This window comes from Elephantulus edwardii, unplaced genomic scaffold (genome assembly GCF_000299155.1).
Source record: "Elephantulus edwardii isolate Elephantulus edwardi_28Jun2011 unplaced genomic scaffold, EleEdw1.0 scaffold00078, whole genome shotgun sequence".
NCBI lineage: Eukaryota > Metazoa > Chordata > Mammalia > Macroscelidea > Macroscelididae > Elephantulus > Elephantulus edwardii.
Genome location: NW_006399828.1, coordinates 5,805,978 through 5,819,019, shown reverse-complemented (window position 1 = coordinate 5,819,019; position 13,042 = coordinate 5,805,978). Strand labels below are relative to the sequence as shown.

Sequence of the window (13,042 nt, the reverse complement as noted above, 5' to 3'; positions counted from 1 at the left end):
CATCTTCAAAGAAAAGAGACTCCATCTTCCACCACCCTCTGTAACCAAACTCCTGAGTAAACCGCTGTGAGAAGGAACCGTGGGGTGTTGTGTCCTTATTCCTGCTGGACAGGCAAGGCGCGCAACACTTGACAAACAGATAGAATGATTTTTTTTAAATAATAAAAGTTTTATTGAGAAAGAAGATATGTACCCATGATTGTATAAATCTTAAGAATGTAATTAGGTGGACTGTCCAATGGGAATATGCCCATGTAGAAAGCAACATGATAATGAAACATACAACAGTAAGACAGTGAAGGGAAAGGCAATGCAGAGTTAAGTGGATGATACTATGTTGTAGGTATTGTAATTAATGATATTAAACAAAATCTGTACAGATGATTAAATAACAGAAATCAATATTCTTTGTAAACTTTCAAATCACAAGAAATTCATATTTTTTAAGAAAGAAATATAACATTACCAGAACCCCAGAACCCTCTCTTGTCCATACTTGTAGTCACTGTTGACCCTTCCCCTCAAGATTACCTTTATGCTGATTCCATGGAGTTGAGTTTTGCTTCTTCTTGGCCTTTGTATAAATGAAACCCAATTATTCTAAAATATATATATCTATATATGGATATATATGGATATGCTAACAAATAATGTATCAAACAATCATTAATAATTTTAGCTTATTTTCATTTTTGTCTATTTTGGGTGATATTTTCATGAACTTTCTTATATAAGCTTTTTTATAGGCATATTCAAATATCTCAGTTAGATAGATAACCTAGAAGTAGAGTTTCTAGACCACATTATAAGAACACATTCAGCTTTACCAGGTATTTCAGACATTTCCGCAGTAGCCATAGTCACCATCAACCTATCACTCATTGCAGTTGAGTCATAACTGACTCATAACTGACCCTCCAGCTGGTTTTCAGAGACTACAGATCATGGGAAGAAATTGCCCATCTTTCTCCCTTGAAGCAGCTGTTGCGTTCAGACCACCTGTCTTTGGGGTGGCTGTGCAACTCCTCATCCACACGGCCAACAGAGAAGGTTAAGAAGGCGTTGGTTATTCTATATCCTTGTTGAGACTTGGTATTATTTAACTTGTTTACTGTAGCTTTTCTTATGAATATCAAATGATAGTGCCTTGTGGTGTTATTGTCCTTTTGGATAACTAATAGAATTAAGAGCATTTTCATACATTTATTTAAAATTCATTGTTACTGACTCAGTTCAAATTCACCATGACCCTCTATCTGGTTTCTGAGGCTGCACATCTTCCTCCTGTGGGGCCCCTGGGGGATTCCAGCCATAAGAAAATCACAGCTTTGGGCTTAGCTGTGCAGCCCACAACTGACTGTCCCACGGCAATGGGTATTTTTGAGCCACTTAAATATCTTCTTTTGTGAAATCCCTACTTAATTAAGCCTTTTTTCTGTTTTCTCATTGGATAATCTGATTTTTTAAAGTGTTCCTTAGAAGCAATTCCTGGAGTAATAGAGTATGTCTTAGAAGCACTTGTGTTGGGCATATCCTCAGGAGGGGTCAGTCCTTGGAAAAAGACATCATGCTGGGGAAGGTGGAGGGTCAGAGAAAGAGAGACCTTCAGCAGAATGGACTGACACAGCGATTGTTAACAATGAACTTGAGCATAAAGGAGATGATAAGAATGGTACAGGAGAGGGGGAGGTTCCCATTTCTTGCTCTGTTGCTGCAGTTACTCTGAATCATAGACTGTTGGATGGCATTTAACAACAAATAACAACATGGTCTGTAGGATTCTGTGTATGCATATCATGTGGATGCTTTTACTTCATGGCTTTTATTCCTACTTCCTTATTGGTGTCTTTTGATAAATGAAATTTTTTTAACTTTGTGGTAATAATTATTTTTCCCCCCTTGATGTTGTGTGTTAGGTTTGACTCTTAGTGATGCTTTGTACAGCTCAAAACACAAATGCAAGCTCACTGCCCTCAAGTCAGAACTGACTCAAATCTGATTTTCAGAGACTATAATTTGTACAGGAAGATGTTGCCTATCTTTTTTCCCTTTGAGCAGCTACTGGATTTGAACTGTTTGTCTTTAGGTTGGCAGAGCGACTCCTTACACACTAAGTCAGCAGAGCTCCCATAAGCACTATGCACAACAGTTTAAGAAAGCTTTGCCATCCCAAAGTCGTCAAGATCCTATTTTCTTTTAAAAGTTTGTTGTCTTCCTTTCTACAAAGATGGCACCAAAAGTGAAGAAGGAAGTCCCTGCCCCTCCCAAAACTGAAGTCAAAGCAAAGGCGTTAAAGGCCAAGGAGGCAGTTCTGAAGGGCGTCCACAGCCACAAAAAAAAAAAAAGAAGAACCACATGTACTCTTTCTTCTGGTGGCCCAAGATGCTGAAACTCCAAAGACAGCCCAAATGCCCCAGAAGAGCACCCCCAGTAGAGACAAGCTTGACCATTCTGCCATCATTAAGTTTCCTCTGATCACTTTAGTTAGCCATGAAGAAGACAGAAGATAACAACACACTTGTGTTCATTGTGGATGTCAAGGTCAACAAGTGCCAAATTAAACCAGCTGTAAAGCAGCTCTAGGACACTGGCCAAGGTCAACATTAGGTCAACAAGGTCAACATGATTAGTCCTGATAGAGAGAAGAAGGCCTATGTTCAACTTGTTATGATGCTTTGGATGTTGTCTGTCGGGCTAATTCTAAAGACATTTTTTTCTCACAAAAATTGTTTTGTTGTTTTATCTGTCACATTTAGATCTACAATCTACATGGACTTTCTTTTTTGTATGTACGGCAATCAACAGCAACAACATCAACAGTTTAAAGGCTAGAAGATAACATTTTTTCCATAGTGAACATCAAGCTGACCCACCATCATTTTTGGAAAAGACTGTCTCCTTTCCCCATTGTTAGAGTGATAATTTGAATGCCTAACTCACATCATAAGATAGCCCTGCTCAAAATCTTTCTGTGGTTTTCCATTCCACACGTTTTACCATGACTTCTTTTCTAGTGTCTGCCTCCCTTCCTGCATCCTCCCCATTCCTGTCCCATTTCTTTCCTCCACCATGAGCACTCAGCTTGCTGTTCTTCGTTACTCAAAATGTTTTACTGTCTGGACTTTTTTTTACATGGATTATTTTCTGCCTGGTTCATTCTAGCTCTAAATCTTCAGTGGGGTTTTTCCTTACATCACTCTGGTTTCTTATGTGCCACTTCCTCAGAGAGGTACACCTAGCCACATCATCCAAATGTATTAAGTGGATAATATATACAAAAGTCGTGTGTGTGTGTGTGTGTGTGTGTGTGTGTGTGCTACTATTAATGATCTGTCTTCTCTAGTATACTGTTGTTCTTTTAGGAATAGGATTGTTCTCAATGACTTTTGTATTTTTTTGCAACCTAACACTTAAATAGGGCCCTAACTGTAATATATATGATAAGTCACTGTTTTCACCAGGTAGGAGATAAGGTCCTGGTATAAATTTTTAATAATTCAAGTGAATTGTAGTAGAACATCAAGCAACACTTTTTTGTCTGTTTTTTTAAGGGGGTTGTGGTTGCTAGGTACCATCAAACCAACGATGACAATATAAGTCCTAGACCTGAACACCAAATCTGGACCTTGTCCTGTCTCACCAGCATCTGCCATGCTCAAGCCCATTGTAGCAGTTTCTGTGTCAGTCAGACTCATAGAGGAAATTGTTGTGTGCCGTTGAGTGGAACTGATCTAGCTGACCCTTTGGTTGGTGGTCAGAGGCAGTAAATAGCACAGGAGAAGATTGTGTCCATCATTCTCTTGTGGGGCACCTGGTGGACTTGAACCTCATGCCTTTGGGATTGCCACACAACTTCTTACTACTAGGCTACCAGAGCTTACATATAATAAAATTTGGTTTTTAAGCAAGTTATTCAATATTTTATGTGTTCATTCTTAGTTTATTTCCATCATTGATTGAATGGATTTTCTTCTCTTAAAGTCTTAAGTTAATCATAATATCCATGGCTCTTTTAATAATCATGGAGTGTGATAAAATAGCAGGGTAGAAAGAAACTTTTAAGATTATTTTATTCATCTATTAAAGACATTCCTGGGTTAGTAAAATACAAATGGCAGAGTAGATGAAAGTATTACATGAATGATAAGTTTCTGAAAAGACCTAACTCTATTTATGGGTATAAATAGAGCTCTGGTGGTGCAGTGCGTGGGGTGCTGCACTGTTAACCTAAAGGTGCCTGCCTTCTCTCTGGTATTTTGACTCTTCTAGCCATGCTGAGGGAGAAAATGGGCCGTGTCCGCCCATGTGATTTACAGCCTCCAAAAACCTGCTGGGGAGGTCCAGCTATGAGTCATTTCTGACTCGATGACAATAAAAGAGAATGCTCTTATTCTCAGAAAAAATACACAGAAGTATTTATGAGAAAAGGTGTCATAATATATACAGTTTACTCCCAGATGGCTTAGGGGAGAAAGCACGTGTGGGGGGTGTGTGTGTGTGTGCATATCCAGTGGGGCATGGAGAACACATGCAAATGATTGCAAGGTCAAACTCCGGAAGCAACTTGGGGAGATAGGGGAATTTTAATAACAAATTAATCTGAATAAATAAGTCCTTCCCATATTTACACTGTTATTCTAACTTTCTGTGTGAAATTACTCCCATATTGACAATTTCAAAAACATCATCAAGCTCCGTCAGAAGAGCTTTCCTTTATGCACGTTAAGGAACTCTCGTAATCACCTAGATAGACACAGAGCTGACCCCCAGCGAGGCCAGTGTTCTCAGTTAGGTTGTGATGCCTCCTTCTAATAAATGAGTATTTAAGGAGTTCTAAATAGATACAAGAGGAGCTCGGTGGCCTTATGGGAAGGAGCTCTCCTGCCATCCCGAAGGCACACAGTTCAAACCCACCAGCTGCTCCATGGGAGAAAGAGATAAGCAATCTCCACTCATGCTCTTTACAGCCTCTGAAAATCCTTCGAAGGGTCAGCTACAGCTATGGGTCAGTTCTGACTTGATGGCACATAACAACAACAACAGCATAAAAGGAAGCTCTGGTAGCTTACTGGTAAGCAGTTGTGTTGCCAATGCATAGATAAGCAGTTTTAATCTATCAGCTACTCTGTGGGAGAAAGATAGGTAATCTCCTCCCTTGTTGTTTACTCCCTCTGAAAACCCGCTGGATGGTCAGCTAAGGGACAGTTCTGACTCAACAGCACACAACAACAATAACAAACCCCACTGAAGGGTCAGCTCTGCATCAGTTTGGACTTCACACCAATGAATGTTTAGTGTTTTAATTGAATACACTGTAATAACTCAAAACAGAGACCTCGATATGTTTGTGCTAATTGGGGTTTTTTTCTGTCCGAATTTATTGTTACTGCCTCCATGTTTGTTGTTTTTTTTTTGTCTTATGTTTAATCTAATAATATTCGAGAGTTCATACAATTTTAAAGTTTCAGTGAAGGATAAAAATTAATGGTGACAAATATAAAGTTAATATATATAAAAAAAAAAAAATTGAATACAAGGGCCAGAAATCCTGCTGTGAGGCAGGACATAGCCAACCTTGGCATATTTGTGTTGTAGTCTGTGTTTAAAAATGTCATTATAAAAAAAAAAAAGTCATTATTACCTAGTCAAACTTAAAACGGAGCCCTCTGTTACCTGTTATGAGGTATGTTGCCCATTGCAATGAGCCTTGCATACATTTGCATTTTAACAAACAGTGGTTTTGTTCTCTTGTTTCTTGATAGCTACTACTTCTTGGGATACATTTCTCATGCTATGGAATTTCAAGCCACAAGCTAGAGCCTTCAGATTTGTAGGTCACAAGGACGTTGTAACCAGCGTGCAGTTTTCTCCAGTTGGACACTTACTGGCATCTGCCTCACGAGACAGAACCGTTAGACTCTGGATTCCTGATAAGTAAGAGAGACGACAAAAAAGCCCTGCTTGATGTGCTTTGGATTTAGAAATGTGACAGGATGCTGAGGTCTAGCTGACCCTTTTAATCTTTTCGGAAAGGCCTAACCCCTGCTTGACCTACACTGAGCCATAACAGTTTGCACTGTCATTGTTCTAAAGTCTAACTATTTTATGCAATGTTTTCTTCATCTTTAATGCAGCATTGTGTCTTCTTTTGAAATAATTTCCAATAATGGAAATGTGTTCTGTATATTTTAAGGTTTTAGGTATTTACCAATCCTTTTATAAATCTGATTTCAACTTTGGATTGTCTCCCCCAAAACATAGACATCCAAATATAATAACCAAAGCTTTTATATTTCAAGGACTTCTTTAACTTCCTAAAGCCCATTTTTGGCTCTTTTCAGAAGAAACTGAAACGCTTATCCCAGAGCTATTCTTTGATTTTTATTACTTGTTACTGGCCCCTAGAATTTCTTAGTAGAAAGTTTTCTGACAAAAGTATCAAGTTTTTGTTTGCATTTTATTTAACTGTTCAAACCCTAAAGAAGCTGTGGTGGCATAGCACACATGTTGTGGTGCTAGCCGAAAGATCTGAATCCACAAGTGTTCTGTGGGAGAAAAATGGACAGTCTCACCCCATAAAGATTGACAACCTCAGAAGCCCAGTGGAGGGCCACTGTGAGTGGGATTTACTTGATGACGGGGGTTTTAGTGGATTCAACCCCTAGCTTATTAACTCATTAAGTTGCGTTAGTGGTATATGATTTTTTAAAAATCAAACTTGTTATTATGTAAAGTTTCAAACATACATGAAAATAAAATGAGTAACACCACCTCAGTTGACACTTTTGTCCATTTCGTGTCACTTGGCCTTAGCTGCTGTTGTATACTGTCACGTTGGGACCAGCTCATAGCTGGCTTTCAGCAGGTTTTTCAGAGGCAATGAATTGCACAGGAGTTGATTGCTCATTTTTTTTCTCTCCCCTGGAGAAGCTGTCAGATTCAACCCACATACCTTTGTGTTTACCACCAGGCCACCAAAGCCTTAGCAATGATTATTCTGCCAATATTGCCTCATCTCTTCCACTATTCTTTACCCCTCCTTTCTTCCCCTGAAATATTTTAGAACAAATGGTGTACATTTTTATAATGCTTTCTGTCAAAGCTAAAGACGATGAAAGTTTGAGTATTTTCGTCACTATTGGGATGGATTGGATTTGAGGTACATGAGCAAACAGGCCCAGACACTCTCAAATGTAAGAAAACTCATGAGGAATTTCCTGACTGCTGGACACTTTCCTTCTACACACACACACACACACACACACACACACCCGCCCAGGGACACTCCAGGCTGTAAGTTCTGAGCCTTAGCCTGATGGTAGTGAAAACTGTTAGGAAGACATGGTATGTTGTAGTGATCATTGTAAATGACAGCCTAAGGAGATCTATAAGATGGTTAGATTAGTCTACAGTTTGAGGAAAGCATTTTCCAAAGTGTTTAACTTGGGGAAATGGAAGTTCGTGATATCATTGTCTTTTGGATAACATAGCCTTACACCAGTACCAATTCAATAAAATCTCAGTGAACAGGCAATGTTATCCGGGTACCTTGATAGTGTGGCCCATAGGGGGTTGCACTGCTGACCCAAAGGTGGCACCTTTTTGGTTGGGATCCCCCACAGAATTCTCCTGAGGAAGAGGAGGTGGCCTCAGAAGGCTGATGGAGGGTTGCTGTGATCAGAATCAACTCACAGGCAGTTGGTTTTGGCTTAATCTACATGCACCAATTAGACTTTGGCAGGTGTCACTAGTTTCCCTTTCTAATACACCATGTTAAGACCACGGCATTGGCAGAGCATGGCAGTGGGAGTGATGCTGATGGCTCCATTATCCGTAACAATCCCCAAAGCGTAAATGCTTAGAATTGTAACTATCATTTCTTAACTTTGTGGGTTGTCTGGATGATACAGTTAGTGTTGGTTAATGTTGCTTGTTCAGCTCCATTAAACTGATGAAACTTTTCCAAGGTCTAAGCCACATATCTGGCATCTTGGGGCTGGCTTTTGGCTGGGCACCTTGGTTCTCCATGTGCCTTCTCTTTAGCAGATGACTTCCATATAGCATGGCAGCTGAATTCCGGGAGAGTGAAACCAGAAACTGCTCAGTCTGGTAAGATTAGGCCTAACACTTGCAGCGTCACTTCTGGCCCATTTTCTTTGGTCAGTGAGTCACAGTGACAGCCTGAACTCCAAAGGAGGAGCAGTAGGCAGAATCCACTTCCTGAAGGGAAGAGTGGCTGGGTGCATGGAGATGAGGGGCATTCTTGGCACCTGTATTTGCAGACAGACACTGCAGCTGGTAGATAGAAGGCTGAGAAAGAACAAGTGGGAGCAAGTAAGAAAGCAGGCCTGGCCTCAGAGTTACTAACAGGAAGAGATGAAGAGAATTTGGGCTGCGAAGGCAGGAACTAAAAGTGAGATAAACATCAGCACAGCAAACACAGTGCATGCATATCTTGGTTTCTTGTGTGCTTCCTGCTGGGACAGGATATAGCAGTTAGGCTACCTTCTGGCTGAATGAAAGCAAGCTTTTTAGGAAGAAGACAGACAGGTTAGCCTGTTAGAATACAGAGTATAGACTTAAAAATCAAGGCCTATTTGATGATACTGTCTCTTGGTTTACTGGGTGAAGCCAAGATGATGACAGAAATGACCCCAATAACAGTTCTTCTCTGTGTGTTTTCTCTAGGCCTTCCAGTTGAATTCAGCCAGACAGTTCTCTTAATTTCTACTTCTCGAAATCTCTCTTGAAACCTCATTCTGTTTGTCCCTGGAGGCCTCCTCTTATTTATAATTTTTTTCAATTGTGAGAGGTCATTAGAATCCCAGTGGCATTGTATGTTATATAATGGACTGCTAACTCAAAATCAGTAGTTCGAATCCACCAAGGAAGAAAGATGGTATGGTCTGCTTCTAATAATGCTCTGAGCTTCAGAAAATCAACAGAGGGGGGCCAGGAGTCAGGTGTGACTCGGCAGCAGGAGATTTTGGGTTTTATTATTCTTACTATTGGTTTAAGTCATATATCAGGTGATGGAAATTTTTAATAAGGCCATCTTTGCTTTCTGTGGGAAGGGTAAGCCAGATTGTTAAGTATTGCCCCCTCACCTCAGTGAAAGCCTTTCATGCCTGGTGTTGCACTGGATGCTGGCCTGACAAGAATTACTAATCACCATTCCTGACCTCAGACTACTTAATAGAGAGAAGCATGCCTATTTAAGTGAATAAATAAATCACTGCATACTGTAGTAATCCTAATATAGGTGCAGCTGAACCAGTACGGTCTGGTGGCTTAGTCGGTAGTCAGTCACGCTTCTAATGTGAAGACTGTGCTCCTCCACCAGTTTGACTCCATTAAACAGCTTCACAGGAGAAAGACAGGCGGTCTCCTGTTAGGATTTAGAGCCTTGGAAACTGGTGGCGAGTCAGAACTGACCTGGCGGCAGTGAGTTCGAGTTTTGAGTTTGTGTTGATACAGGGATTCTGGTCATGGGAGAAATGTAGTCCAGGCTGAGAAGACAAGAATTCAGGCAGAGATGTGTTTGAAACACTTAATACCCTAAGAAGACAAAGTTTTTTTTTTTAAAAAAAAGAAGACAAAATTTAAGTCGTGGCAAGAAGCCATGCCAAAGAACTTGAGTATTAGGGAAAAGAGAGCCAGTGGTCCAGTTTTTGTACTTGGAGTTATCATTTTAGCAAGGTCATAAACACAGGATGTAGGTGACTGGGGGAGGGATGGGCAAAGGATTAGAGCAGGGAGACCAGATAAGAAGCTTTTGCAATAATCTCAGTAAAGACTGAAGAAGGGTATATCTATACTGAGACAACTTCCCTTTGGATAGAAAGAACAGGAGAGATTCAAAAGATATTTAGGAAGTGAAAACAATGTTGGATGCAGAAGAGAAAGAGGAAGTAGCTGATTGCGGTTTCTTCCATACTTGGGACTTGGAGATGAGCAGATATTGCTACAGTAAACCAGCGTGTAGCAGGGCAGGAGGAGGCATGCGTGCATGCATGGGCAAGTAGTGTGCATGTTTACAGAGTCGAGGCAGATGTCTTGTTTCAGACTAAATTCTGTTTCCTGAGCTTTTTGTCAAGCAGTTATAACCATTTCCCCCACAGAGTATCACTAATATAAATGTGTATAAAGCTCACTACCATCAAGTTCGTTCTGACTCATAACAACCCTCCACCAAGTTTTGGAGGTGGTAAATCTTAATGAGATTTACCATCTTACTTCCCAAGGACGGTGAATTTGACCATGGGAGATGCATGACCTTTTGGTTAGCTGTGCAACAGAATAGGAATCAGAGCTCTTTTTGTATAAATACTGGTTTATTTTGGTTTTTTTTTTTTAATGCTAAATTCTCTGAAAAGGAAGAAAAAAAAATTCCATGTCTAAATAATAATTTTTTAAAGCTACCCAACAACAATAAAACCCTCTGCACAATTGTAAAGGGGGAAAAAAAAGAGCTAACTTCTCAGTGTAATGGAAGGTGAAAGTGTTTTGAGAAAGATGATAACAGAATAGTTCCCAGATGTCACCCTGTACCTTCACTCCTGTTTATCCTGCCCTTCAATAATTGAACAACCTTTCTGCATCTTTTCAGTGTTTCATATTATTTTCTCCCTCAGTTTCCCTAGTCTCCTTTTTCCATGCTCTCCAAAAAACAAAACAAAAACCCTGCATCTGAAATTTAAAAGTTATTACCACTTATCCTTGTTTTGCTTCTCAGTGTAAGATTGCACATAGAGAAGTGAAGGTGGTGTGTTGGGATGCCACAGTTCTCTTTACTGCTGAGCAGACTTTACAGGTGAAGACTAGAGAACCAGATCTTCTACAGTCATTCTGTCTAGAGGCAAAGAGCACATTTCCCATGATAGGGAGCTCTGGCGGCTTAGTGCTGAGGAATTGTGCTGGGAACCCAAAGGCTCATGGTTTGACTCCACCAAGCTACTCTGTGGGAGAAAGATGAGCATTCTCTTCCCATGATATTTACAGTCTTGAAAGCCCCTGGAAAGTCAGCTAGGAGTTGGTTCTGACTCAACAGCACACAACAACAACAACTCAATTGCCCGTTCACACAGCTTGGATTTCATCTAATTTTGCTTTTCTGTGTTCTAAGTTTTTTGAACTGTATGCTGTTATTTCTACAGGAAAAACAGAAACTTAAAACATGATAGAAATCCATTAAAAATCCTAGTTTTCAGTTAAAGTCAAGACTGAAAATGCCTATCACAATGAGGTAAACCAGGGCCTAACTTGTTAACTACCATCTTATACTTTAGTTAGCAAAACCAGTGTGCAATAGGATTGAGAAGAACTAGAGTACAACTCCTTCTGACACCTTAGTATTTAAAAGAATTCAACCTGTTTATGCTACAGAATCGATTAGATGTTAGTTGTAATGAAATCTAATGAATTATAAATATGGTTTATTTCCAGGAAGGGGAAATCTTCTGAATTTAAAGCTCACACTGCCCCTGTTCGGAGTGTGGACTTTTCGACTGATGGCCAGTACCTCGTTACAGCTTCTGAAGACAAATCTATCAAAGTATGGAATATGTGCCGCCAGCGCTTCTTATACTCCTTGTACCGCCATACGCACTGGGTACGCTGTGCTAAGTAAGTACACATGATGTCATGATATTTCTACTTTTGGGAAAAATAGGCTGTAGTTCATGTTTGCCTGTGTTGTTGTGGTTCAGTGTCATCAAGTTGACTACAACTGATAATAACAGCCCTAGGAGCAATCTATCTGAAGCGTGCCCTCCTCCGCTCCATCCTCACGGTCCCGCATGTGCTCCAGCCTGTCGTCGTCGCTCTGACAGCCCATCTTGTGGGGGAGGGGTCTTCCTCTCTTCCTCTGACCCTCCACACTTCCCAGCATGGTGTCCTTTTCAAAGAACTGGCCACTCCTGACCTCATGCCCAAAGTTTATGAGACGAAGTTTCACAGTCTTTGTGTCTAAGGAGTAAGCAGCCTGATTGAACTTCCTCTCAGATAGACTTGCTTGTTCTTTTGCAGTCCGTGGCATATTCCATACTCTTCACCATTACAATTCAGAGGCCTCTTCTGTCATCATTATTGATTATCTAGCTTTCATATGCATGTTGTTGTTATGTGCCAGCAAGTTGCCTGCGACTCATAGCAACCGTATATGCACAATAGCTCTGAACTCTGCTGTATCCTGAGCCAGTCTTACTGTCTCCAGCACTCATAGTCACTGTGTTGATTCATCTTATCCGTGGTCTTCCTGTCCTGTGCTGTTCCTCCACCCTTCCAAGCATGATCTCCTTCTTCAGGAACTGGTCCCTCCTGGCCACATGCCATGCCCAAAGTATGTTTGGATCTCTTGTATACAGGATTATGATGAGCCACTATGATGACTTGGCAGAACATAACAATAGCATCATAATCCCCATTCCATTATAATGAAACAGCATTAAGTGATTTCCCCCAATGCATTACTAATAGTGAAGACAAAAGTAATGACTGGTTTGTGTCTCAGTCTTTTTATACAAACATTCTCCCATGATAGTTAGAAACAAGAAGAAAGGAAAGAAATGAAATTGGTAATTTATCAGCTTCTATTGAGTTGGGAGCAAGATTCTACTGAAGATTATCTAAAAACGACTGGAACAGCACATCAGCAGAGAATTGCCAGAAGTCCAGGCTGGGTTTAGAATGGGTCCTGGTACTAGGGATATTGTAGCTGATGTTAGATGGATCTTAGCTGAAAGCATGGAATACCAGAAGAATGTCTATCTGTGTTTCATTGATTATGCAAAGGCGTTTGACTGTGTGGATCATAACAAACTGTGACTGACTCTGAGAAGAATGGGAATCCCAGAACATTTAGTCGTGCTAATGTGAAACCTATGCTCGGACCAAGAGGCAGTCATCAGAACAGAGCAGGGTAACACTGCATGGTTCAAAATTGGGAAGGGTGTACGCCAGGGATGTGTCCTACCTCCATACCTTTTCAACCTGTATGCAGAGCAGATTATCTGAGAGGCTGGGCTCTATGAGGAGAAGTGTG

At 40.5% G+C, this 13,042-nt stretch overlaps 1 protein-coding gene across 1 annotated transcript in view; it reads left to right on the top strand.

Moving 5' to 3' along the window:
• The window catches only part of POC1B (POC1 centriolar protein B), a 175,151-nt gene that overhangs the window by 28,622 nt on the left and 133,487 nt on the right, over positions 1–13,042 (top strand). Inside the window, exons 2-3 of the mRNA XM_006889502.1 lie at positions 5,763–5,934; positions 11,446–11,625. Coding sequence (XP_006889564.1) covers positions 5,789–5,934; positions 11,446–11,625 — 326 coding nt within the window. The 5' untranslated portion in view covers positions 5,763–5,788. The remainder of the gene's footprint in view (positions 1–5,762; positions 5,935–11,445; positions 11,626–13,042) is intronic.